Source organism: Callionymus lyra, chromosome 17 (genome assembly GCF_982586985.1).
Source record: "Callionymus lyra chromosome 17, fCalLyr1.hap1.1, whole genome shotgun sequence".
NCBI classification, from domain to species: Eukaryota; Metazoa; Chordata; class Actinopteri; order Syngnathiformes; family Callionymidae; genus Callionymus; species Callionymus lyra.
In genome coordinates, this window is record NC_141834.1 from 24,955,433 (window position 1) to 24,980,432 (window position 25,000).

At 39.5% G+C, this 25,000-nt stretch overlaps 1 protein-coding gene across 1 annotated transcript in view; it reads right to left on the reverse strand.

Annotated features, from left to right (window-relative positions):
* Positions 1–25,000, reverse strand: part of tbx20 (T-box transcription factor 20) — a 36,141-nt gene that overhangs the window by 5,823 nt on the left and 5,318 nt on the right. Inside the window, exons 4-6 of the mRNA XM_087812891.1 lie at positions 17,337–17,445; positions 16,445–16,603; positions 16,296–16,372 (exon numbers count right to left, since the gene is read on the reverse strand). Of these exons, the coding sequence (XP_087669017.1) occupies positions 16,296–16,372; positions 16,445–16,603; positions 17,337–17,445 (345 nt within the window). The remainder of the gene's footprint in view (positions 1–16,295; positions 16,373–16,444; positions 16,604–17,336; positions 17,446–25,000) is intronic.

The following is a 25,000-nucleotide window of genomic DNA, read 5'->3' on the forward strand; positions in this document are numbered from 1 at the left end:
TGCGTGTATAAATGTGTGTATGTATAAATGTGTGTGTATAAATGTGTGTGTATAAATGTGTGTGTGTATAAATGTGTGTGTATCAATGTGTGTGTATAAATGTGTGTGTATAAATGTGTGTATCAATGTGTGTGTATAAATGTGTGTGTATAAATGTGTGTATAAATGTGTGTATGTATAAATGTGTGTGTGTATAAATGTGCGTGTATAAATGTGTGTGTATCAATGTGTGTGTATAAATGTGTGTGTGTATAAATGTGTGTGTATAAATGTGTGTGTATACATGTGTGTATGTATAAATGTGTGTGTATAAATATGTGTATGTATAAATGTGTGTGTATAAATGTGTGTGTATACATGTGTGTATGTATAAATGTGTGTGTATAAATGTGTGTATGTATAAATGTGTGTATGTATAAATGTGTGTGTATAAATGTGTGTATGTATAAATGTTTGTGTATAAATGTGTGTATGTATAAATGTGTGTGTATAAATGTGTGTGTATAAATGTGTGTGTATAAATGTGTGTATGTATAAATGTGTGCGTATAAATGTGTGTATGTATAAATGTTTGTGTATAAATGTGTGTATGTATAAATGTGTGTGTATAAATGTGTGTGTATAAATGTGTGTATGTATAAATGTGTGTGTATAAATGTGTGTGTATAAATGTGTGTATGTATAAATGTGTGTGTATAAATGTGTGTGTATAAATGTGTGTATGTATAAATGTGTATGTATAAATGTGTGTGTATAAATGTGTGTATGTATAAATGTGTGTGTATAAATGTGTGTATGTATAAATGTGTATGTATAAATGTGTGTGTATAAATGTGTTTGTGTATAAATGTGTGTTTATAAATGTGTGCGTATAAATGTGTGTGTATAAATGTGTGTGTGTGTATAAATGTGTGTGTATAAATGTGTGCGTATAAATGTGTGTGTATAAATGTGTGTGTGTATAAATGTGTGTGTATAAATGTGTGTGTATAAATGTGCATGTATAAATGTGTGTGTATAAATGTGTGTGTGTATAAATGTGTGTGTATAAATGAGTGTGTGTATAAATGTGTGTGTTTAAATGTGTGTGTGTATAAATGTGTGTGTATAAATGTGTGTGTATATAAATGTGCGTGTATAAATGTGTGTGTATAAATGTGTGTATGTATAAATGTGTGTGTATAAATGTGTGTATGTATAAATGTTTGTGTATAAATGTGTGTATGTATAAATGTGTGTGTATAAATGTGTGTGTATAAATGTGTGTATGTATAAATGTGTGTGTATAAATGTGTGTATGTATAAATGTGTGTGTATAAATGTGTGTGTATAAATGTGTGTATGTATAAATGTGTATGTATAAATGTGTGTGTATAAATGTGTGTATGTATAAATGTGTGTGTATAAATGTGTGTATGTATAAATATGTGTGTATAAATGTGTGTGTATAAATGTGTGTGTGTATAAATGTGTGTGTATCAATGTGTGTGTATCAATGTGTGTGTATAAATGTGTGTATAAATGTGTGTATGTATAAATGTGTGTGTGTATAAATGTGCGTGTATAAATGTGTGTGTATCAATGTGTGTGTATAAATGTGTGTGTGTATAAATGTGTGTGTATAAATGTGTGTGTATACATGTGTGTATGTATAAATGTGTGTGTATAAATGTGTGTATGTATAAATGTGCGTGTATAAATGTGTGTATGTATAAATGTGTGTATGTATAAATGTGTATGTATAAATGTGTGTGTATAAATGTGTGTGTATAAATGTGTGTGTGTATAAATGTGTGTGTATAAATGTGTGTGTATCAATGTGTGTGTATAAATGTGTGTGTGTATAAATGTGTGTGTATAAATGTGTGTATGTATAAATGTGTGTATGTATAAATGTGTGTGTATAAATGTGTGTGTATAAATGTGTGCGTATAAATGTGTGTGTATAAATGTGTGTGTATCAATGTGTGTGTGTATAAATGTGTGTGTATAAATGTGTGTATGTATAAATGTGTGCGTATAAATGTGTGTGTATAAATGTGTGTGTATCAATGTGTGTGTTTATAAATGTGTGTGTATAAATCTGTATGTATAAATGTGTGTGTATAAATGTGTGTGTATAAATGTGTGTGTATAAATGTGTGCGTATAAATGTGTGTGTATAAATGTGTGTGTATCAATGTGTGTGTATAAATGTGTGTGTGTATAAATGTGTGTGTATAAATGTGTGTGTATAAATGTGTGCGTATAAATGTGTGCGTATAAATGTGTGTGTATAAATGTGTGTGTATCAATGTGTGTGTATAAATGTGTGTGTGTATAAATGTGTGTGTATAAATGTGTGTGTATAAATGTGTGCGTATAAATGTGTGTGTATAAATGTGTGTGTATCAATGTGTGTGTATAAATGTGTGTGTGTATAAATGTGTGTGTATAAATGTGCGTGTATAAATGTGTGTGTATAAATGTGTGTATGTATAAATGTGTGTATGTATAATTGTGTGTGTATAAATGTGTATGTATAAATGTGTGTGTATAAATGTGTGTGTGTATAAATGTGTGTGTATATAAATGTGTGTGTATAAATGTGTGTGTATAAATGTGTGTGTATAAATGTGTGTATGTATAAATGTGTGTATGTATAAATGTGTGTGTATAAATGTGTGTATATAAATGTGTGTGTATAAATGTGTGTATGTATAAATGTGTGTGTATCAATGTGTGTGTATAAATGTGTGTGTGTATAAATGTGTGTGTGTAGAAATGTGTGTGTATAAATGTGTGTATGTGTATCAATGTGTGTGTATAAATGTGTGTGTATAAATGTGTGTGTATCAATGTGTGTGTATAAATGTGTGTGTGTATAAATGTGTGTGTATAAATGTGTGTGTATAAATGTGTGTGTATAAATGTGTGTATGTATAAATGTGTGTATGTATAAATGTGTGTGTATAAATGTGTGTATATAAATGTGTGTGTATAAATGTGTGTATGTATAAATGTGTGTATGTATAAATGTGTGTGTATCAATGTGTGTGTATAAATGTGTGTGTGTATAAATGTGTGTGTGTATAAATGTGTGTGTATAAATGTGTGTGTATAAATGTGTGTATGTATAAATGTGTGTGTATCAATGTGTGTGTATAAATGTGTGTGTGTATAAAAAGTGTGTATAAATGTGTGTGTATAAATGTGTGTATGTATAAATGTGTGTGTATCAATGTGTGTGTATAAATGTGTGTGTGTATAAAAAGTGTGTATAAATGTGTGTGTATCAATGTGTGTGTATAAATGTGTGTGTGTATAAAAAGTGTGTATAAATGTGTGTGTATAAATGTGTGTATATAAATGTGTGTGTATAAATGTGTGTATGTATAAATGTGTGTGTATAAATGTGTGTGTATAAATGTGTGTTTATAAATGTGTGTGTATAAATGTGTGTATGTATAAATGTGTGTGTATAAATGTGTGTATGTATAAATGTGTGTGTATAAATGTGTGTTTATAAATGTGTGTGTATAAATGTGTGTATGTATAAATGTGTGTGTATAAATGTGTGTATGTATAAATGTGTGTGTATAAATGTGTGTATGTATAAATGTGTGTGTATAAATGCGTGTGTATAAATGTGTGTGTATAAATGTGTGTATGTATAAATGTGTGTGTATAAATGTGTGTATGTATAAATGTGTGTGTATAAATGTGTGTTTATAAATGTGTGTGTATAAATGTGTGTATGTATAAATGTGTGTGTATAAATGTGTGTATGTATAAATGTGTGTGTATAAATGTGTGTATGTATAAATGTGTGTGTATAAATGTGTGTGTATAAATGTGTGTATGTATAAATGTGTGTGTATAAATGTGTGTATGTATAAATGTGTGTGTATAAATGTGTGTATGAATAAATGTGTGTGTATAAATGTGTGCGTCAACATTAACATCCTCTTCTACAATCAAGTTACTAAAGTGCAACATCTGTCAGCAGAGAAGTATAAATGTGTGTGTTGTGATCTTCCTCTACACACACACACACACACGCACAAACACACACACGCGCACACGCACACGCACGCGCACGCGCACACACACACACACACACACACACACACACACACACACACACACACACACACACACACACACACACACACACACACACACACACACACACACACACTCCTGCTGGCTTCACTCAGTCACTGCAGTTGATTGAATTAGTGATGGAGGCACAAGAGACACCAGACTAATGTGATTGTTGAGATCCCTGAGGAGCCATGAAGCTCCCAGAGGAGGAGGAGGAGGAGAAGAATAGAGGAGGAGAGGAAGACTAGAGGAGGAGGAGAGGAAGACTAGAGGAGGAGAGGAAGACTAGAGGAGGAGGAGGAGTAGAAGAATAGAAGAGGAGAGGAAGACTAGAGGAGGAGAGGAAGACTAGAGGAGGAGAGGAAGACTAGAGGAGGAGAGGAAGACTAGAGGAGGAGAGGAAGACTAGAGGAGGAGAGGAAGACTAGAGGAGGAGAGGAAGACTAGAGGAGGAGAGGAAGACTAGAGGAGGAGAGGAAGACTAGAGGAAGACTAGAGGAAGACTAGAGGAGGAGAGGAAGACTAGAGGAGGAGAGGAAGACTAGAGGAGGAGGAGGAGTAGAAGAATAGAAGAGGAGAGGAAGACTAGAGGAGGAGAGGAAGACTAGAGGAGGAGAGGAAGACTAGAGGAGGAGAGGAAGACTAGAGGAGGAGAGGAAGACTAGAGGAGGAGAGGAATACTAGAGGAGGAGAGGAAGACTAGAAGAGGAGAGGAAGACTAGAGGAAGACTAGAGGAAGACTAGAGGAGGAGAGGAAGACTAGAAGAGGAGGACTACAGAACTGATGGCTTTTGTTGTGAGAAGATAAGTCTACAGAACGGATGGTCCTTGTTGTGAGAAGATACGTCTACAGAACTGATGGTTCTTGTTGTGAGAAGATACGTCTACAGATATGATGGTTCTTGTTGTGAGAAGATACGTCTACAGAACTGATGGTTCTTGTTGTGAGAAGATACGTCTACAGAACTGATGGTTCTTGTTGTGAGAAGATACGTCTACAGAACTGAGGGTTCTTGTTGTGAGAAGATACGTCTACAGAACTGAGGGTTCTTGTTGTGAGAAGATACGTCTACAGAACTGAGGGTTCTTGTTGTGAGAAGATACGTCTACAGAACTGATGGTCCTTGTTGTGAGAAGATACGTCTACAGAACTGAGGGTTCTTGTTGTGAAAAGATAAGTCTACAGAACTGATGGTTCTTGTTGTGAGAAGATACGTCTACAGAACTGATGGTTCTTGTTGTGAGAAGATACGTGTACAGAACTGAGGGTTCTTGTTGTGAGAAGATACGTCTACAGAACTGATGGTCCTTGTTGTGAGAAGATACGTCTACAGAACTGATGGTTCTTGTTGTGAGAAGATACGTCTACAGAACTGAGGGTTCTTGTTGTGAAAAGATAAGTCTACAGAACTGATGGTTCTTGTTGTGGGAAGATACGTCTACAGAACTGATGGTTCTTGTTGTGAGAAGATACGTGTACAGAACTGAGGGTTCTTGTTGTGAGAAGATACGTCTAAAGAAATGAGGGTTCTTGTTGTGAGAAGATACGTCTACAGAACTGATGGTCCTTGTTGTGAGAAGATACGTCTACAGAACTGAGGGTTCTTGTTGTGAAAAGATACGTCTACAGAACTGATGGTCCTTGTTGTGAGAAGATACGTCTACAGAACTGAGGGTTCTTGTTGTGAAAAGATACGTCTACAGAACTGATGGTTCTTGTTGTGGGAAGATACGTCTACAGAACTGATGGTTCTTGTTGTGAGAAGATACGTCTACAGAAATGATGGTCCTTGTTGTGAGAAGATACGTCTACAGAACTGATGGTTCTTGTTGTGAATAGATACGTCTACAGAACTGATGGTCCTTGTTGTGAGAAGATACGTCTACAGAACTGATGGTCCTTGTTGTGAGAAGATACGTCTACAGAACTGATGGTCCTTGTTGTGAGAAGATACGTCTACAGAACTGAGGGTTCTTGTTGTGAAAAGATACGTCTACAGAACTGATGGTCCTTGTTGTGAGAAGATACGTCTACAGAACTGAGGGTTCTTGTTGTGAAAAGATACGTCTACAGAACTGATGGTTCTTGTTGTGAGAAGATACGTCTACAGAACTGATGGTCCTTGTTGTGAGAAGATACGTCTACAGAACTGATGGTTCTTGTTGTGAGAAGATACGTCTACAGACCTGATGGTTCTTGTTGTGAGAAGATACGTCTACAGAACTGATGGTTCTTGTTGTGAGAAGATACGTCTACAGACCTGATGGTTCTTGTTGTGAGAAGATACGTCTACAGAACTGAGGGTTCTTGTTGTGAGAAGATACGTCTACAGAACTGATGGTTCTTGTTGTGAGAAGATACGTCTACAGAACTGATGGTCCTTGTTGTGAGAAGCTACGTCTACAGAACTGAGGGTTCTTGTTGTGAGAAGATACGTCTACAGAACTGATGGTTCTTGTTGTGAGAAGATACGTCTACAGAACTGATGGTCCTTGTTGTGAGAAGATACGTCTACAGAACTGAGGGTTCTTGTTGTGAGAAGATACGTCTACAGAACTGATGGTTCTTGTTGTGAGAAGCTAAGTCTACAGAACTGATGGTCCTTGTTGTGAGAAGATACGTCTACAGAACTGATGGTTCTTGTTGTGAGAAGATACGTCTACAGAACACTGATGGTTCTTGTTGTGAGAAGATACGTCTACAGAAGTGATGGTCCTTGTTGTGAGAAGATACGTCTACAGAACTGAGGGTCCTTGTTGTGAGAAGATACGTCTACAGAACTGAGGGTTCTTGTTGTGAGAAGATACGTCTACAGAACTGATGGTCCTTGTTGTGAGAAGATAAGTCTACAGACCTGATGGTTCTTGTTGTGAGAAGATACGTCTACAGAACTGATGGTTCTTGTTGTGAGAAGATACGTCTACAGACCTGATGGTTCTTGTTGTGAGAAGATACGTCTACAGAACTGAGGGTTCTTGTTGTGAGAAGATACGTCTACAGAACTGATGGTTCTTGTTGTGAGAAGATACGTCTACAGAACTGATGGTCCTTGTTGTGAGAAGATACGTCTACAGAACTGAGGGTTCTTGTTGTGAGAAGATACGTCTACAGAACTGATGGTTCTTGTTGTGAGAAGATACGTCTACAGAACTGATGGTCCTTGTTGTGAGAAGATACGTCTACAGAACTGAGGGTTCTTGTTGTGAGAAGATACGTCTACAGAACTGATGGTCCTTGTTGTGAGAAGATACGTCTACAGAACTGAGGGTTCTTGTTGTGAGAAGATACGTCTACAGACCTGAGGGTTCTTGTTGTGAGAAGATACGTCTACAGATATGATGGTTCTTGTTGTGAGAAGATACGTCTACAGAACTGATGGTTTTGTTGTGAGAAGATACGTCTACAGACCTGATGGTTCTTGTTGTGAGAAGATACGTCTAAAGATATGATGGTTCCTGTTGTGAGAAGATATGTCTACAGAACTGATGGTTCTTGTTGTGAGTAGATACGTCTACAGACCTGATGGTTCTTGTTGTGAAAAGATACGTCTACAGAACTGATGGTCCTTGTTGTGAGAAAATACGTCTACACAACTGAGTGTCCTTGTTGTGAGAAGATACGTCTACAGAACTGATGGTCCTTGTTGTGAGGAGATACGTCTACAGAACTGATGGTTCTTGTTGTGAGAAGATACGTCTACAGAACTGATGGTCCTTGTTGTGAGAAGATACGTCTACAGAACTGATGGTCCTTGTTGTGAGAAGATACGTCTACAGAACTGATGGTTCGTGTTGTGAGAAGATACGTCTACAGAACTGATGGTCCTTGTTGTGAGAAGATACGTCTACAGAACTGAGGGTCCTTGTTGTGAGAAGATACGTCCACAGAACTGAGGGTTCTTGTTGTGAGAAGATACGTCTACAGAACTGATGGTTCTTGTTGTGAGAAGATACGTCTACAGAACTGATGGTTCTTGTTGTGAGAAGATACGTCTACAGAACTGATGGTTCTTGTTGTGAGAAGATACGTCTACAGAACTGATGGTCCTTGTTGTGAGAAGATACGTCTACAGAACTGAGGGTTCTTGTTGTGAGAAGATACGTCTACAGAACTGAGGGTTCTTGTTGTGAGAAGATACGTCTAGAGAACTGATGGTCCTTGTTGTGAGAAGATACGTCTACAGAACTGATGGTTCTTGTTGTGAGAAGATACGTCTACAGAACACTGATGGTTCTTGTTGTGAGAAGATACGTCTACAGAACTGAGGGTCCTTGTTGTGAGAAGATACGTCTACAGAACTGATGGTTCTTGTTGTGAGAAGATACGTCTACAGAACTGATGGTTCTTGTTGTGAGAATCTACGTCTACAGAACCGATGGTTCTTGTTGTGAGAAGATAAGTCTACAGAACTGATGGTTCGTGTTGTGAGAAGATACGTCTACAGAACTGATGGTCCTTGTTGTGAGAAGATACGTCTACAGAACTGATGCTTCTTGTTGTGAGAAGATACGTCTACAGACCTGATGGTTCTTGTTGTGAGAAGATACGTCTACAGAACTGAGGGTTCTTGTTGTGAGAAGATACGTCTACAGAACTGATGGTCCTTGTTGTGAGAAGATACGTCTACAGAACTGAGGGTTCTTGTTGTGAGAAAATACGTCTACAGAACTGAGGGTTCTTGTTGTGAGAAGATACATCTACAGACCTGATGGTTCTTGTTGTGAAAAGATATGTCTACAGAACTGATGGTTCTTGTTGTGAGAAGATACGTCTACAGACCTGATGGTTCTTGTTGTGAGAAGATACGTCTACAGACCTGATGGTTCTTGTTGTGAGAAGATACGTCTACAGAACTGAGGGTTCTTGTTGTGAGAAGATACGTCTACAGAACTGATGGTTCTTGTTGTGAGAAGATACGTCTACAGAACTGATGGTCCTTGTTGTGAGAAGATACGTCTACAGAACTGAGGGTTCTTGTTGTGAGAAGATACGTCTACAGAACTGATGGTCCTTGTTGTGAGAAGATACGTCTACAGAACTGAGGGTTCTTGTTGTGAGAAGATACGTCTACAGACCTGATGGTTCTTGTTGTGAGAAGATACGTCTACAGATATGATGGTTCTTGTTGTGAGAAGATACGTCTACAGAACTGATGGTTTTGTTGTGAGAAGATACGTCTACAGACCTGATGGTTCTTGTTGTGAGAAGATACGTCTAAAGATATGATGGTTCCTGTTGTGAGAAGATATGTCTACAGAACTGATGGTTCTTGTTGTGAGTAGATACGTCTACAGACCTGATGGTTCTTGTTGTGAAAAGATACGTCTACAGAACTGATGGTCCTTGTTGTGAGAAAATACGTCTACACAACTGAGTGTCCTTGTTGTGAGAAGATACGTCTACAGAACTGATGGTCCTTGTTGTGAGGAGATACGTCTACAGAACTGATGGTTCTTGTTGTGAGAAGATACGTCTACAGAACTGATGGTCCTTGTTGTGAGAAGATACGTCTACAGAACTGATGGTCCTTGTTGTGAGAAGATACGTCTACAGAACTGATGGTTCGTGTTGTGAGAAGATACGTCTACAGAACTGATGGTCCTTGTTGTGAGAAGATACGTCTACAGAACTGAGGGTCCTTGTTGTGAGAAGATACGTCCACAGAACTGAGGGTTCTTGTTGTGAGAAGATACGTCTACAGAACTGATGGTTCTTGTTGTGAGAAGATACGTCTACAGAACTGATGGTTCTTGTTGTGAGAAGATACGTCTACAGAACTGATGGTTCTTGTTGTGAGAAGATACGTCTACAGAACTGATGGTCCTTGTTGTGAGAAGATACGTCTACAGAACTGAGGGTTCTTGTTGTGAGAAGATACGTCTACAGAACTGAGGGTTCTTGTTGTGAGAAGATACGTCTAGAGAACTGATGGTCCTTGTTGTGAGAAGATACGTCTACAGAACTGATGGTTCTTGTTGTGAGAAGATACGTCTACAGAACACTGATGGTTCTTGTTGTGAGAAGATACGTCTACAGAACTGAGGGTCCTTGTTGTGAGAAGATACGTCTACAGAACTGATGGTTCTTGTTGTGAGAAGATACGTCTACAGAACTGATGGTTCTTGTTGTGAGAATCTACGTCTACAGAACCGATGGTTCTTGTTGTGAGAAGATAAGTCTACAGAACTGATGGTTCGTGTTGTGAGAAGATACGTCTACAGAACTGATGGTCCTTGTTGTGAGAAGATACGTCTACAGAACTGATGCTTCTTGTTGTGAGAAGATACGTCTACAGACCTGATGGTTCTTGTTGTGAGAAGATACGTCTACAGAACTGAGGGTTCTTGTTGTGAGAAGATACGTCTACAGAACTGATGGTCCTTGTTGTGAGAAGATACGTCTACAGAACTGAGGGTTCTTGTTGTGAGAAAATACGTCTACAGAACTGAGGGTTCTTGTTGTGAGAAGATACATCTACAGACCTGATGGTTCTTGTTGTGAAAAGATATGTCTACAGAACTGATGGTTCTTGTTGTGAGAAGATACGTCTACAGACCTGATGGTTCTTGTTGTGAAAAGATACGTCTACAGAACTGATGGTTCTTGTTGTGAGAAGATACGTCTACAGACCTGATGGTTCTTGTTGTGAGGAGATACGTCTACAGACCTGATGGTTCTTGTTGTGAGGAGATACGTCTACAGATATGATGGTTCTTGTTGTGAGAAGATACGTCTACAGACCTGATGGTTTTGTTGTGAGAAGATACGACTACAGACCTGATGGTTCTTGTTGTGAGAAGATACGTCTACAGATATGATGGTTCTTGTTGTGAGAAGATACGTCTACAGAACTGATGGTTCTTGTTGTGAGAAGATACGTCTACAGAACTGATGGTTCTTGTTGTGAGAAGATACATCTACAGACCTGATGGTTCTTGTTGTGAAAAGATACGTCTACAGAACTGATGGTCCTTGTTGTGAGAAAATACGTCTACAGACCTGATGGTTCTTGTTGTGAGGAGATACGTCTACAGATATGATGGTTCATGTTGTGAGAAGATACGTCTACAGAACTGATGGTTTTGTTGTGAGAAGATACGTCCACAGACCTGATGGTTCTTGTTGTGAGAAGATACGTCTACAGATATGATGGTTCTTGTTGTGAGAAGATACGTCTACAGAACTGATGGTTCTTGTTGTGAGAAGATACGTCTACAGAACTGATGGTTCTTGTTGTGAGAAGATACATCTACAGACCTGATGGTTCTTGTTGTGAAAAGATACGTCTACAGAACTGATGGTCCTTGTTGTGAGAAAATACGTCTACAGAACTGATGGTCCTTGTTGTGAGAAGATACGTCTACAGAACTGAGGGTCCTTGTTGTGAGAAGTTACGTCTACAGAACTGATGGTTCTTGTTGTGCGAAGATACGTCTACAGAACTGAGGGTTCTTGTTGTGAGAAGATACGTCTACAGAAATTATGGTCCTTGTTGTGAGAAGAAATGTCTACAGAACTGAGGGTTCTTGTTGTGAGAAGATACGTCTACAGAACTGATGGTTCTTGTTGTGGGAAGATACGTCTACAGAACTGATGGTTCTTGTTGTGAGAAGATACGTCTACAGAACTGATGGTCCATGTTGTGAGAAGATACGTCTACAGAACTGATGGTTCTTGTTGTGAGAAGATACGTCTACAGACCTGATGGTTCTTGTTGTGAGAAGATACGTCTACAGACCTGACGGTTCTTGTTGTGAGAAGATACGTCTACAGATATGATGGTTCTTGTTGTGAGAAGATACGTCTACAGAACTGATGGTTCTTGTTGTGAGAAGATACGTCTACAGACCTGATGGTTCTTGTTGTGAGAAGATACGTCTACAGACCTGACGGTTCTTGTTGTGAGAAGATACGTCTACAGATATGATGGTTCTTGTTGTGAGAAGATACGTCTACAGAACTGATTGTTTTGTTGTGAGAAGATACGTCTACAGAACTGATGGTTCTTGTTGTGAGAAGATACGTCTACAGATATGATGGTCCTTGTTGTGAGAAAATACGTCTACAGAACTGATGGTCCTTGTTGTGAGAAGATACGTCTACAGAACTGAGGGTCCTTGTTGTGAGAAGTTACGTCTACAGAACTGATGGTTCTTGTTGTGAGAAGATACGTCTACAGAACTGAGGGTTCTTGTTGTGAGAAGATACGTCTACAGAAATGATGGTCCTTGTTGTGAGAAGATACGTCTACAGAACTGAGGGTTCTTGTTGTGGGAAGATACGTCTACAGAACTGATGGTTCTTGTTGTGAGAAGATACGTCTACAGAACTGATGGTCCTTGTTGTGAGAAGATACGTCTACAGAACTGATTGTTCTTGTTGTGAGAAGATACGTCTACAGACCTGATGGTTCTTGTTGTGAGAAGATACGTCTACAGACCTGACGGTTCTTGTTGTGAGAAGATACGTCTACAGATATGATGGTTCTTGTTGTGAGAAGATACGTCTACAGAACTGATGGTTCTTGTTGTGAGAAGATACGTCTACAGACCTGACGGTTCTTGTTGTGAGAAGATACGTCTACAGATATGATGGTTCTTGTTGTGAGAAGATACGTCTACAGAACTGATGGTTTTGTTGTGAGAAGATACGTCTACAGAACTGATGGTTTTGTTGTGAGAAGATACATCTACAGACCTGATGGTTCTTGTTGTGAAAAGATACGTCTACAGAACTGAGGGTCCTTGTTGTGAGAAGTTACGTCTACAGAACTGATGGTTCTTGTTGTGAGAAGATACGTCTACAGAACTGAGGGTTCTTGTTGTGAGAAGATACGTCTACAGAAATGATGGTCCTTGTTGTGAGAAGATACGTCTACAGAACTGAGGGTTCTTGTTGTGAGAAGATACGTCTACAGAACTGAGGGTTCTTGTTGTGAGAAGATACGTCTACAGAACTGATGGTCCTTGTTGTGAGAAGATACGTCTACAGAACTGATGGTTCTTGTTGTGAGAAGATACGTCTACAGACCTGATGGTTGTTGTTGTGAGAAGATACGTCTACAGAACTGATGGTCCTTGTTGTGAGAAGATACGTCTACAGACCTGACGGTTGTTGTTGTGAGAAGATACGTCTACAGAACTGATGGTCCTTGTTGTGAGAAGATACGTCTACAGATATGATGGTTCTTGTTGTGAGAAGATACGTCTACAGACCTGATGGTTGTTGTTGTGAGAAGATACGTCTACAGAACTGATGGTCCTTGTTGTGAGAAGATACGTCTACAGATATGATGTTTCTTGTTGTGAGAAGATACGTCTACAGAACTGATGGTTCTTGTTGTGAATAGATACGTCTACAGACCTGACGGTTCTTGTTGTGAGAAGATACGTCTACAGAACTGATGGTCCTTGTTGTGAGAAGATACGTCTACAGACCTGACGGTTCTTGTTGTGAGAAGATACGTCTACAGACCTGATGGTTCTTGTTGTGAGAAGATACGTCTACAGACCTGACGGTTCTTGTTGTGAGAAGATACGTCAACAGATATGATGGTTCTTGTTGTGAGAAGATACGTCTACAGACCTGATGGTTCTTGTTGTGAGAAGATACGTCTACAGAACTGAGGGTTCGGATCAACACACGCTTGTTTAGATGAAGCTGCTGAAGTTCAACAGAAGGTTCTGAGACTCGTTTGTAGAAACGCTTGAACAGGACGTGACAGAGTTGATTGACAGCAGGTAAACGAAGGTTGACAGGACAGTAGGAGGTTAGAGGGTCAGGAGGTCAGGGGGTCAGGGGGTCAGGGGTCACCACTGTGAGATGTTGCGGGAATAATGGAGGGAAACCTCAACGAAGGATGATCCTACATCTACACACTGACCTTTAACTGTACTTATTGTGTAGTACCTCTCTGTGTGTGTACTTATTGTGTAGTACCTCTCCGTGTGTGTGTACCTATTGTGTAGTACCTCTGTGTGTGTGTACTTATTGTGTAGTACCTCTCTGTGTGTGTGTACTTATTGTGTAGTACCTCTCCGTGTGTGTGTTTTTATTGTGTAGTACCTCTCCGTGCGTGTGTACTTATTGTGTAGTACCTCTCTGTGTGTGTGTACTTATTGTGTAGTACCTCTCCGTGTGTGTGTTCTTATTGTGTAGTACCTCTCCGTGTTTGTACTTATTGTGTAGTACCTCTCTGTGTGTGTGTACTTATTGTGTAGTACCTCTGTGTGTGTGTACTTATTGTGTAGTACCTCTCTGTATGTGCGTACTTATTGTGTAGAACCTCTCTGTGTGTGTACTTATTTTTTAGTGCCTCTGTGTGTGTGTGTACTTGTGTGTGTAGATTGTGTATTTATTGTGTAGTACCTCTCATGTGTGTGTAGATTGTGTATTTATTGTGTAGTACCTCTCATGTGTGTGTAGATTGTGTATTTATTGTGTAGTACCTCTCATGTGTGTGTAGATTGTGTATTTATTGTGTAGTACCTCTCATGTGTGTGTAGATTGTGTATTTATTGTGTAGTTCCTCTCATGTGTGTGTAGATTGTGTATTTATATTGTAGTACCTCTCATGTGTGTGTAGATTGTGTATTTATTGTGTAGTACCTCTCATGTGTGTGTAGATTGTGTATTTATTGTGTAGTACCTCTCATGTGTGTGTAGATTGTGTATTTATATTGTAGTACCTCTCATGTGTGTGTAGATTGTGTATTTATTGTGTAGTACCTCTCATGTGTGTGTTGATTGTGTATTTATTGTGTAGTACCTCTCATGTGTGTGTAGATTGTGTATTTATTGTGTAGTACCTCTCATGTGTGTGTAGATTGTGTATTTATTGTGTAGTACCTCTCATGTGTGTGTTGATTGTGTATTTATTGTGTAGTACCTCTCATGTGTGTGTAGATTGTGTATTTATATTGTAGTACCTCTCATGTGTGTGTAGATTGTGTATTTATTGTGTAGTACCTCTCATGTGTGTGTTGATTGTGTATTTATTGTGTAGTACCTCTCATGTGTGTGTTGATTGTGTATTTATTGTGTAGTACCTCTCATGTGTGTGTTGATTGTGTATTTATTGTGTAGTACCTCTCATGTGTGTGTTGATTGTGTATTTATTGTGTAGTACCTCTCATGTGTGTGTTGATTGTGTATTTATTGTGTAGTACCTCTCATGTGTGTGTTGATTGTGTATTTATTGTGTAGTACCTCTCATGTGTGTGTTGATTGTGTATTTATTGTGTAGTACCTCTCATGTGTGTGTAGATTGTGTATTTATTGTGTAGTACCTCTCATGTGTGTGTTGATTGTGTATTTATTGTGTAGTACCTCTCATGTGTGTGTTGATTGTGTATTTATTGTGTAGTACCGCTCATGTGTGTGTAGATTGTGTATTTATTGTGTAGTACCTCTCATGTGTGTGTTGATTGTGTATTTATTGTGTAGTACCTCTCATGTGTGTGTAGATTGTGTATTTATTGTGTAGTACCTCTCATGTGTGTGTAGATTGTGTATTTATTGTGTAGTACCTCTCATGTGTGTGTTGATTGTGTATTTATTGTGTAGTACCTCTCATGTGTGTGTAGATTGTGTATTTATTGTGTAGTACCTCTCATGTGTGTGTTGATTGTGTATTTATTGTGTAGTACCTCTCATGTGTGTGTTGATTGTGTATTTATTGTGTAGTACCTCTCATGTGTGTGTTGATTGTGTATTTATTGTGTAGTACCTCTCATGTGTGTGTTGATTGCGTATTTATTGTGTAGTACCTCTCATGTGTGTGTAGATTGTGTATTTATTGTGTAGTACCTCTCATGTGTGTGTAGATTGTGTATTTATTGTGTAGTACCTCTCATGTGTGTGTAGATTGTGTATTTATTGTGTAGTTCCTCTCATGTGTGTGTAGATTGTGTATTTATATTGTAGTACCTCTCATGTGTGTGTAGATTGTGTATTTATTGTGTAGTACCTCTCATGTGTGTGTAGATTGTGTATTTATTGTGTAGTACCTCTCATGTGTGTGTTGATTGTGTATTTATTGTGTAGTACCTCTCATGTGTGTGTAGATTGCGTATTTATTGTGTAGTACCTCTCATGTGTGTGTAGATTGTGTATTTATTGTGTAGTACCTCTCATGTGTGTGTAGATTGTGTATTTATTGTGTAGTACCTCTCATGTGTGTGTTGATTGTGTATTTATTGTGTAGTACCTCTCCATGTCGGTGAGTCTGGACGAGTCTCTGAAGCCTTTAGCAAACGGGTTGCTGTCGATCTTCAGTTTCGTGATCTGGAGACACAAAGGTTCTTGTATTGTGTGTGTGTAGCATATAAGGAGTACCTGGAGGAGAGGTTTACTCACCAGCTGGTTCTGGTAGGCGGTGACTGCAGTGAAAACTGTCTCCACGAAGACGAAGGTGCGAAACTCTTCTGACTTGAAGTTGAGCAGCGCAGCAGTGTGTTCCTTCTTCTTGATGATGTGAACCCGGGGCTGGTACTTATGCATGGAGTTCAAGATGATCTGCACACGACACACACGTCAACACACAACACACACGTCAACACACAACACACACATCAACACACAACACACACAACACAAACGTCAACACACAACACACACGTCAACACACGACACACACGTCAACACACGACACACACGTCAACACACAACACACACGTCAACACACAACACACACGTCAACACACAACACACACAACACAAACGTCAACACACAACACACACGTCAACACACGACACACACGTCAACACACGACACACACGTCAACACACAACACACACGTCAACACACACGTCAACACACAACACACACGTCAACACACAACACACACGTCAACACACAACACACACGTCAACACACACGTCAACACACAACACACATGTCAACACACAACACACACGTCAACACACAACACACACGTCAACACAGACGTCAACACACACGTCAACACACACGTCAACACACAACACACACGTCAACACACACGTCAACACACACGTCAACACACAACACACACGTCAACACACACGTCAACACACAACGCACACGTCAACACACACGTCAACACACACATGTCAACACACAACACACACATCAACACACACGTCAACACACACGTCAACACACACATGTCAACACACAACACACACGTCAACACACACGTCAACACACAACACACACGTCAACACACACGTCAACACACACGTCAACACCTGTCTCTCAGGTACTCACATGACCGTGCTGGTCCAGCTCGTTGTTGGTCAGCTTGACTTTCTCGAACGAAACCATCTGTTTCACGAGCTGCTCCCCCGTGAACGGAGAGTCTGGATGAACATATAACCTGAGGACACACACATCACTCCTGTCAATCACTGGTCACTCCTGTCAATCACTGGTCACTCCTGTCAATCACTGGTCACTCCTGTCAATCACTGGTCACTCCCGTCAATCACTAGTCACTCCTGTCAATCACTGGTCAATCACTAGTCACTCCTGTCAATCACTGGTCACTCCTGTCAATCACTGGTCAATCGCTAGTCACTGCCGTCAATCACTAGTCACTCCTGTCAATCACTGGTCACTCCTGTCAATCACTGGTCAATCACTAGTCACTGCCGTCAATCACTAGTCACTCCCGTCAATCACTAGTCACTCCTGTCAATCACTAGTCACTCCTGTCAATCACTAGTCAATCACTAGTCACTCCTGTCAATCACTGGTCACTCCCGTCAATCACTAGTCACTCCTGTCAATCACTGGTCACTCCTGTCAATCACTGGTCACTCCCGTCAATCACTAGTCACTCCTGTCAATCACTAGTCACTCCTGTCAATCACTGGTCACTCCCGTCAATCACTAGTCACTCCTGTCAATCACTGGTCACTCCTGTCAATCACTGGTCACTCCCGTCAATCACTAGTCAATCACTAGTCACTCCCGTCAATCACTAGTCAATCACTAGTCACTCCCGTCAATCACTAGTCAATCACTAGTCACTCCTGTCAATCACTAGTCAATCACTAGTCACTCCTGTCAATCACTGGTCACTCCCGTCAATCACTAGTCACTCCTGTCAATCACTGGTCACTCCTGTCAATCACTAGTCAATCACTAGTCACTCCTGTCAATCACTGGTCACTCCCGTCAATCACTAGTCACTCCTGTCAATCACTGGTCACTCCTGTCAATCACTAGTCACTCCTGTCAATCACTAGTCACTCCTGTCAATCACTAGTCACTCCTGTCAATCACTAGTCAATCACTAGTCAATCACTAGTCACTCCTGTCAATCACTAGTCACTCCTGTCAATCACTAGTCAATCACTAGTCAATCACTAGTCACTCCTGTCAATCACTAGTCAATCACTAGTCAATCACTAGTCACTCCTGTCAATCACTAGTCACTCCTGTCAATCACTAGTCAATCACTGGTCAATCACTAGTCACTCCTGTCAATCACTAGTCAATCACTGGTCAATCACTAGTCACTCCTGTCAATCACTAGTCACTCCTGTCAATCACTAGTCAATCACTGGTCAATCACTAGTCACTCCTGTCAATCACTAGTCACTCCTGTCAATCACTAGTCACTCCTGTCAATCACTAGTCACTCCTGTCAATCACTAGTCACTCCTGTCAATCACTAGTCACTCCTGTCAATCACTAGTCAATCACTAGTCAATCACTAGTCACTCCTGTCAATCACTAGTTAATCACTAGTCAATCACTAGTCACTCCTGTCAATCACTAGTCACTCCTGTCAATCACTAGTCAATCACTGGTCAATCACTAGTCACTCCTGTCAATCACTAGTCACTCCTGTCAATCACTAGTCACTCCTGTCAATCACTAGTCACTCCTGTCAATCACTAGTCACTCCTGTCAATCACTAGTCAATCACTAGTCAATCACTAGTCACTCCTGTCAATCACTAGTCAATCACTAGTCAATCACTAGTCACTCCTGTCAATCACTAGTCACTCCTGTCAATCACTAGTCAATCACTGGTCAATCACTAGTCACTCCTGTCAATCACTAGTCACTCCTGTCAATCACTAGTCACTCCTGTCAATCACTAGTCACTCCTGTCAATCACTAGTCACTCCTGTCAATCACTAGTCAATCACTAGTCAATCACTAGTCACTCCTGTCAATCACTAGTCAATCACTAGTCAATCACTAGTCACTCCTGTCAATCACTAGTCACTCCTGTCAATCACTAGTCAATCACTGGTCAATCACTAGTCACTCCTGTCAATCACTAGTCACTCCTGTCAATCACTAGTCACTCCTGTCAATCACTAGTCACTCCTGTCAATCACTAGTCACTCCTGTCAATCACTAGTCAATCACTAGTCAATCACTAGTCACTCCTGTCAATCACTAGTCACTCCTGTCAATCACTAGTCAATCACTAGTCAATCACTAGTCACTCCTGTCAATCACTAGTCACTCCTGTCAATCACTAGTCAATCACTAGTCAATCACTAGTCACTCCTGTCAATCACTAGTCACTCCTGTCAATCACTAGTCAATCACTAGTCAATCACTAGTCACTCCTGTCAATCACTAGTCAATCACTAGTCAATCACTAGTCACTCCTGTCAATCACTAGTCACTCCTGTCAATCACTAGTCAATCACTGGTCAATCACTAGTCACTCCTGTCAATCACTAGTCAATCACTGGTCAATCACTAGTCACTCCTGTCAATCACTAGTCACTCCTGTCAATCACTAGTCAATCACTGGTCAATCACTAGTCACTCCTGTCAATCACTAGTCACTCCTGTCAATCACTAGTCACTCCTGTCAATCACTAGTCACTCCTGTCAATCACTAGTCACTCCTGTCAATCACTAGTCACTCCTGTCAATCACTAGTCAATCACTAGTCAATCACTAGTCACTCCTGTCAATCACTAGTCAATCACTAGTCAATCACTAGTCACTCCTGTCAATCACTAGTCACTCCTGTCAATCACTAGTCAATCACTGGTCAATCACTAGTCACTCCTGTCAATCACTAGTCACTCCTGTCAATCACTAGTCACTCCTGTCAATCACTAGTCACTCCTGTCAATCACTAGTCACTCCTGTCAATCACTAGTCAATCACTAGTCAATCACTAGTCACTCCTGTCAATCACTAGTCAATCACTAGTCAATCACTAGTCACTCCTGTCAATCACTAGTCACTCCTGTCAATCACTAGTCAATCACTGGTCAATCACTAGTCACTCCTGTCAATCACTAGTCACTCCTGTCAATCACTAGTCACTCCTGTCAATCACTAGTCACTCCTGTCAATCACTAGTCACTCCTGTCAATCACTAGTCAATCACTAGTCAATCACTAGTCACTCCTGTCAATCACTAGTCAATCACTAGTCAATCACTAGTCACTCCTGTCAATCACTAGTCACTCCTGTCAATCACTAGTCAATCACTGGTCAATCACTAGTCACTCCTGTCAATCACTAGTCACTCCTGTCAATCACTAGTCACTCCTGTCAATCACTAGTCACTCCTGTCAATCACTAGTCACTCCTGTCAATCACTAGTCAATCACTAGTCAATCACTAGTCACTCCTGTCAATCACTAGTCACTCCTGTCAATCACTAGTCAATCACTAGTCACTCCTGAAACCTTTCGTTGTGTACATGAGTTGATGGTGTTTTTTATAAAACGCTGATCATTAGAAACAAGTTTAACGAGATTTATTTTGTTTCCCTAACTTTATTAATTTATTATATTATTGTTCAGTGTATCTGTCAATCAAATGAGGTCTGAATCCTCTGTTGTGTGGAGTCCCTCAAGGTTCTGTTCTGGGTCCTTTATTGTTTTTGCTGTACTTGATTCCCCTCGGTAAAATCATTCAGAGATTTCCAGATGTTTCTTATCACATGTTTGCTGATGACATCCAGCTCTACTGCTCTTTTGATCAACTGATCAGAGGCTGAACTTAGTCAATAGTTGCTAGAAATCAAACAATGAGTGAAAACACTTTGAAGCTAAATGTGGACAAAACTGAAACTCTGGTGATTGTTGATGATAAGATTCCAGGGTTGAGTCAGTACTTGGGTGACTTATGTCAGTCTGTCAAACTGAGCCTGAGAAACCTGGGTGTTGTATTTGATAAAGACATGTCTCTTGTTCAACACTGAAGAAAACTGACCAGAAACTGTTTCCTTCAACTGAGAAAAATCTCTAAACTTAGGAAAATGTTGTCGGAACATGATCTGGATCTTATAATCCATGAGTTTGTTTCTTCTCGTCTGGACTATTGTAACAGTTTGTTTTCATGTCTTAACAAGAAGGATCGTCTCGCCTGCAGTTGATTCAGAACTCTGAGCCGCTCTAGTAGAAGAACTCACATTTCTCCTTCAAACTCTTCACTGGCTTCCAGTTTCTTTCAGGATCAACTTTAAAATTCTGGTTCTTACTTTCAGATCTATTCATGGTCAGACCTTCATGATCTGATCCAGACTTACACCCCAGCTCGGGCTCTGAGGTCTGTGGATCAGAATCTACTGATGGTTCCTGAACACGACTCAGAGGAGAGAAATCTTTTCAGGCTGTTGCTCCTAAGCTTTGGAACGATCTTCTCTCTCTTTGCGCTTGATGATCTACTGACTCCTTCAAGAAACATGTGTGTTTGATGATCTACTGACTCCTTCAAGAAACATGTGTGTTTGATGATCTACTGACTCCTTCAAGAAACATGTGTGTTTGATGATCTACTGACTCCTTCAAGAAACATCTGTGTTTGATGATCTACTGACTCCTTCAAGAAACATCTGTGTTTGATGATCTACTGACTCCTTCAAGAAACATGTGTGTTTGATGATCTACTGACTCCTTCAAGAAACATGTGTGTTTGATGATCTACTGACTCCTTCAAGAAACATCTGTGTTTGATGATCTACTGACTCCTTCAAGAAACATGTGTGTTTGATGATCTACTGACTCCTTCAAGAAACATGTGTGTTTGATGATCTACTGACTCCTTCAAGAAACATCTGTGTTTGATGATCTACTGACTCCTTCAAGAAACATCTGTGTTTGATGATCTACTGACTCCTTCAAGAAACATGTGTGTTTGATGATCTACTGACTCCTTCAAGAAACATGTGTGTTTGATGATCTACTGACTCCTTCAAGAAACATCTGTGTTTGATGATCTACTGACTCCTTCAAGAAACATCTGTGTTTGATGATCTACTGACTCCTTCAAGAAACATGTGTGTTTGATGATCTACTGACTCCTTCAAGAAACATGTGTGTTTGATGATCTACTGACTCCTTCAAGAAACATCTGTGTTTGATGATCTACTGACTCATTCAAGAAACATCTGTGTTTGATGATCTACTGACTCCTTCAAGAAACATGTGTGTTTGATGATCTACTGACTCCTTCAAGAAACATCTGTGTTTGATGATCTACTGACTCCTTCAAGAAACATGTGTGTTTGATGATCTACTGACTCCTTCAAGAAACATGTGTGTTTGATGATCTACTGACTCCTTCAAGAAACATCTGTGTTTGATGATCTACTGACTCCTTCAAGAAACATGTGTGTTTGATGATCTACTGACTCCTTCAAGAAACATGTGTGTTTGATGATCTACTGACTCCTTCAAGAAACATCTGTGTTTGATGATCTACTGACTCCTTCAAGAAACATCTGTGTTTGATGATCTACTGACTCCTTCAAGAAACATGTGTGTTTGATGATCTACTGACTCCTTCAAGAAACATGTGTGTTTGATGATCTACTGACTCCTTCAAGAAACATCTGTGTTTGATGATCTACTGACTCCTTCAAGAAACATCTGTGTTTGATGATCTACTGACTCCTTCAAGAAACATGTGTGTTTGATGATCTACTGACTCCTTCAAGAAACATGTGTGTTTGATGATCTACTGACTCCTTCAAGAAACATCTGTGTTTGATGATCTACTGACTCATTCAAGAAACATCTGTGTTTGATGATCTACTGACTCCTTCAAGAAACATGTGTGTTTGATGATCTACTGACTCCTTCAAGAAACATCTGTGTTTGATGATCTACTGACTCCTTCAAGAAACATGTGTGTTTGATGATCTACTGACTCCTTCAAGAAACATCTGTGTTTGATGATCTACTGACTCCTTTAAGAAACATCTGTGTTTGATGATCTACTGACTCCTTCAAGAAACATGTGTGTTTGATGATCTACTGACTCCTTCAAGAAACATCTGTGTTTGATGATCTACTGACTCCTTCAAGAAACATGTTTGTTTGATGATCTACTGACTCCTTCAAGAAACATCTGTGTTTGATGATCTACTGACTCCTTCAAGAAACATCTGTGTTTGATGATCTACTGACTCCTTCAAGAAACATGTGTGTTTGATGATCTACTGACTCCTTCAAGAAACATCTGTGTTTGATGATCTACTGACTCCTTCAAGAAACATGTGTTTGATGATCTACTGACTCCTTCAAGAAACATGTGTGTTTGATGATCTACTGACTCCTTCAAGAAACATCTGTGTTTGATGATCTACTGACTCCTTCAAGAAACATGTGTTTGATGATCTACTGACTCCTTCAAGAAACATCTGTGTTTGATGATCTACTGACTCCTTTAAGAAACATCTGTGTTTGATGATCTACTGACTCCTTCAAGAAACATGTGTTTGATGATCTACTGACTCCTTCAAGAAACATGTGTGTTTGATGATCTACTGACTCCTTCAAGAAACATCTGTGTTTGATGATCTACTGACTCCTTTAAGAAACATGTGTGTTTGATGATCTACTGACTCCTTCAAGAAACATGTGTGTTTGATGATCTACTGACTCCTTCAAGAAACATGTGTGTTTGATGATCTACTGACTCCTTTAAGAAACATGTGTGTTTGATGATCTACTGACTCCTTCAAGAAACATCTGTGTTTGATGATCTACTGACTCCTTCAAGAAACATCTGTGTTTGATGATCTACTGACTCCTTCAAGAAACATGTGTGTTTGATGATCTACTGACTCCTTCAAGAAACATCTGTGTTTGATGATCTACTGACTCCTTTAAGAAACATCTGTGTTTGATGATCTACTGACTCCTTCAAGAAACATGTGTGTTTGATGATCTACTGACTCCTTCAAGAAACATCTGTGTTTGATGATCTACTGACTCCTTTAAGAAACATGTGTGTTTGATGATCTACTGACTCCTTCAAGAAACATCTGTGTTTGATGATCTACTGACTCCTTTAAGAAACATCTGTGTTTGATGATCTACTGACTCCTTCAAGAAACATGTGTTTGATGATCTACTGACTCCTTCAAGAAACATGTGTGTTTGATGATCTACTGACTCCTTTAAGAAACATCAGTGTTTGATGATCTACTGACTCCTTCAAGAAACATCTGTGTTTGATGATCTACTGACTCCTTCAAGAAACATCTGTGTTTGATGATCTACTGACTCCTTCAAGAAACATCTGTGTTTGATGATCTACTGACTCCTTTAAGAAACATGTGTGTTTGATGATCTACTGACTCCTTCAAGAAACATGTGTGTTTGATGATCTACTGACTCCTTCAAGAAACATGTGTGTTTGATGATCTACTGACTCCTTTAAGAAACATGTGTGTTTGATGATCTACTGACTCCTTCAAGAAACATCTGTGTTTGATGATCTACTGACTCCTTCAAGAAACATCTGTGTTTGATGATCTACTGACTCCTTTAAGAAACATCTGTGTTTGATGATCTACTGACTCCTTCAAGAAACATGTGTTTGATGATCTACTGACTCCTTTAAGAAACATCTGTGTTTGATGATCTACTGACTCCTTCAAGAAACATGTGTGTTTGATGATCTACTGACTCCTTCAAGAAACATCT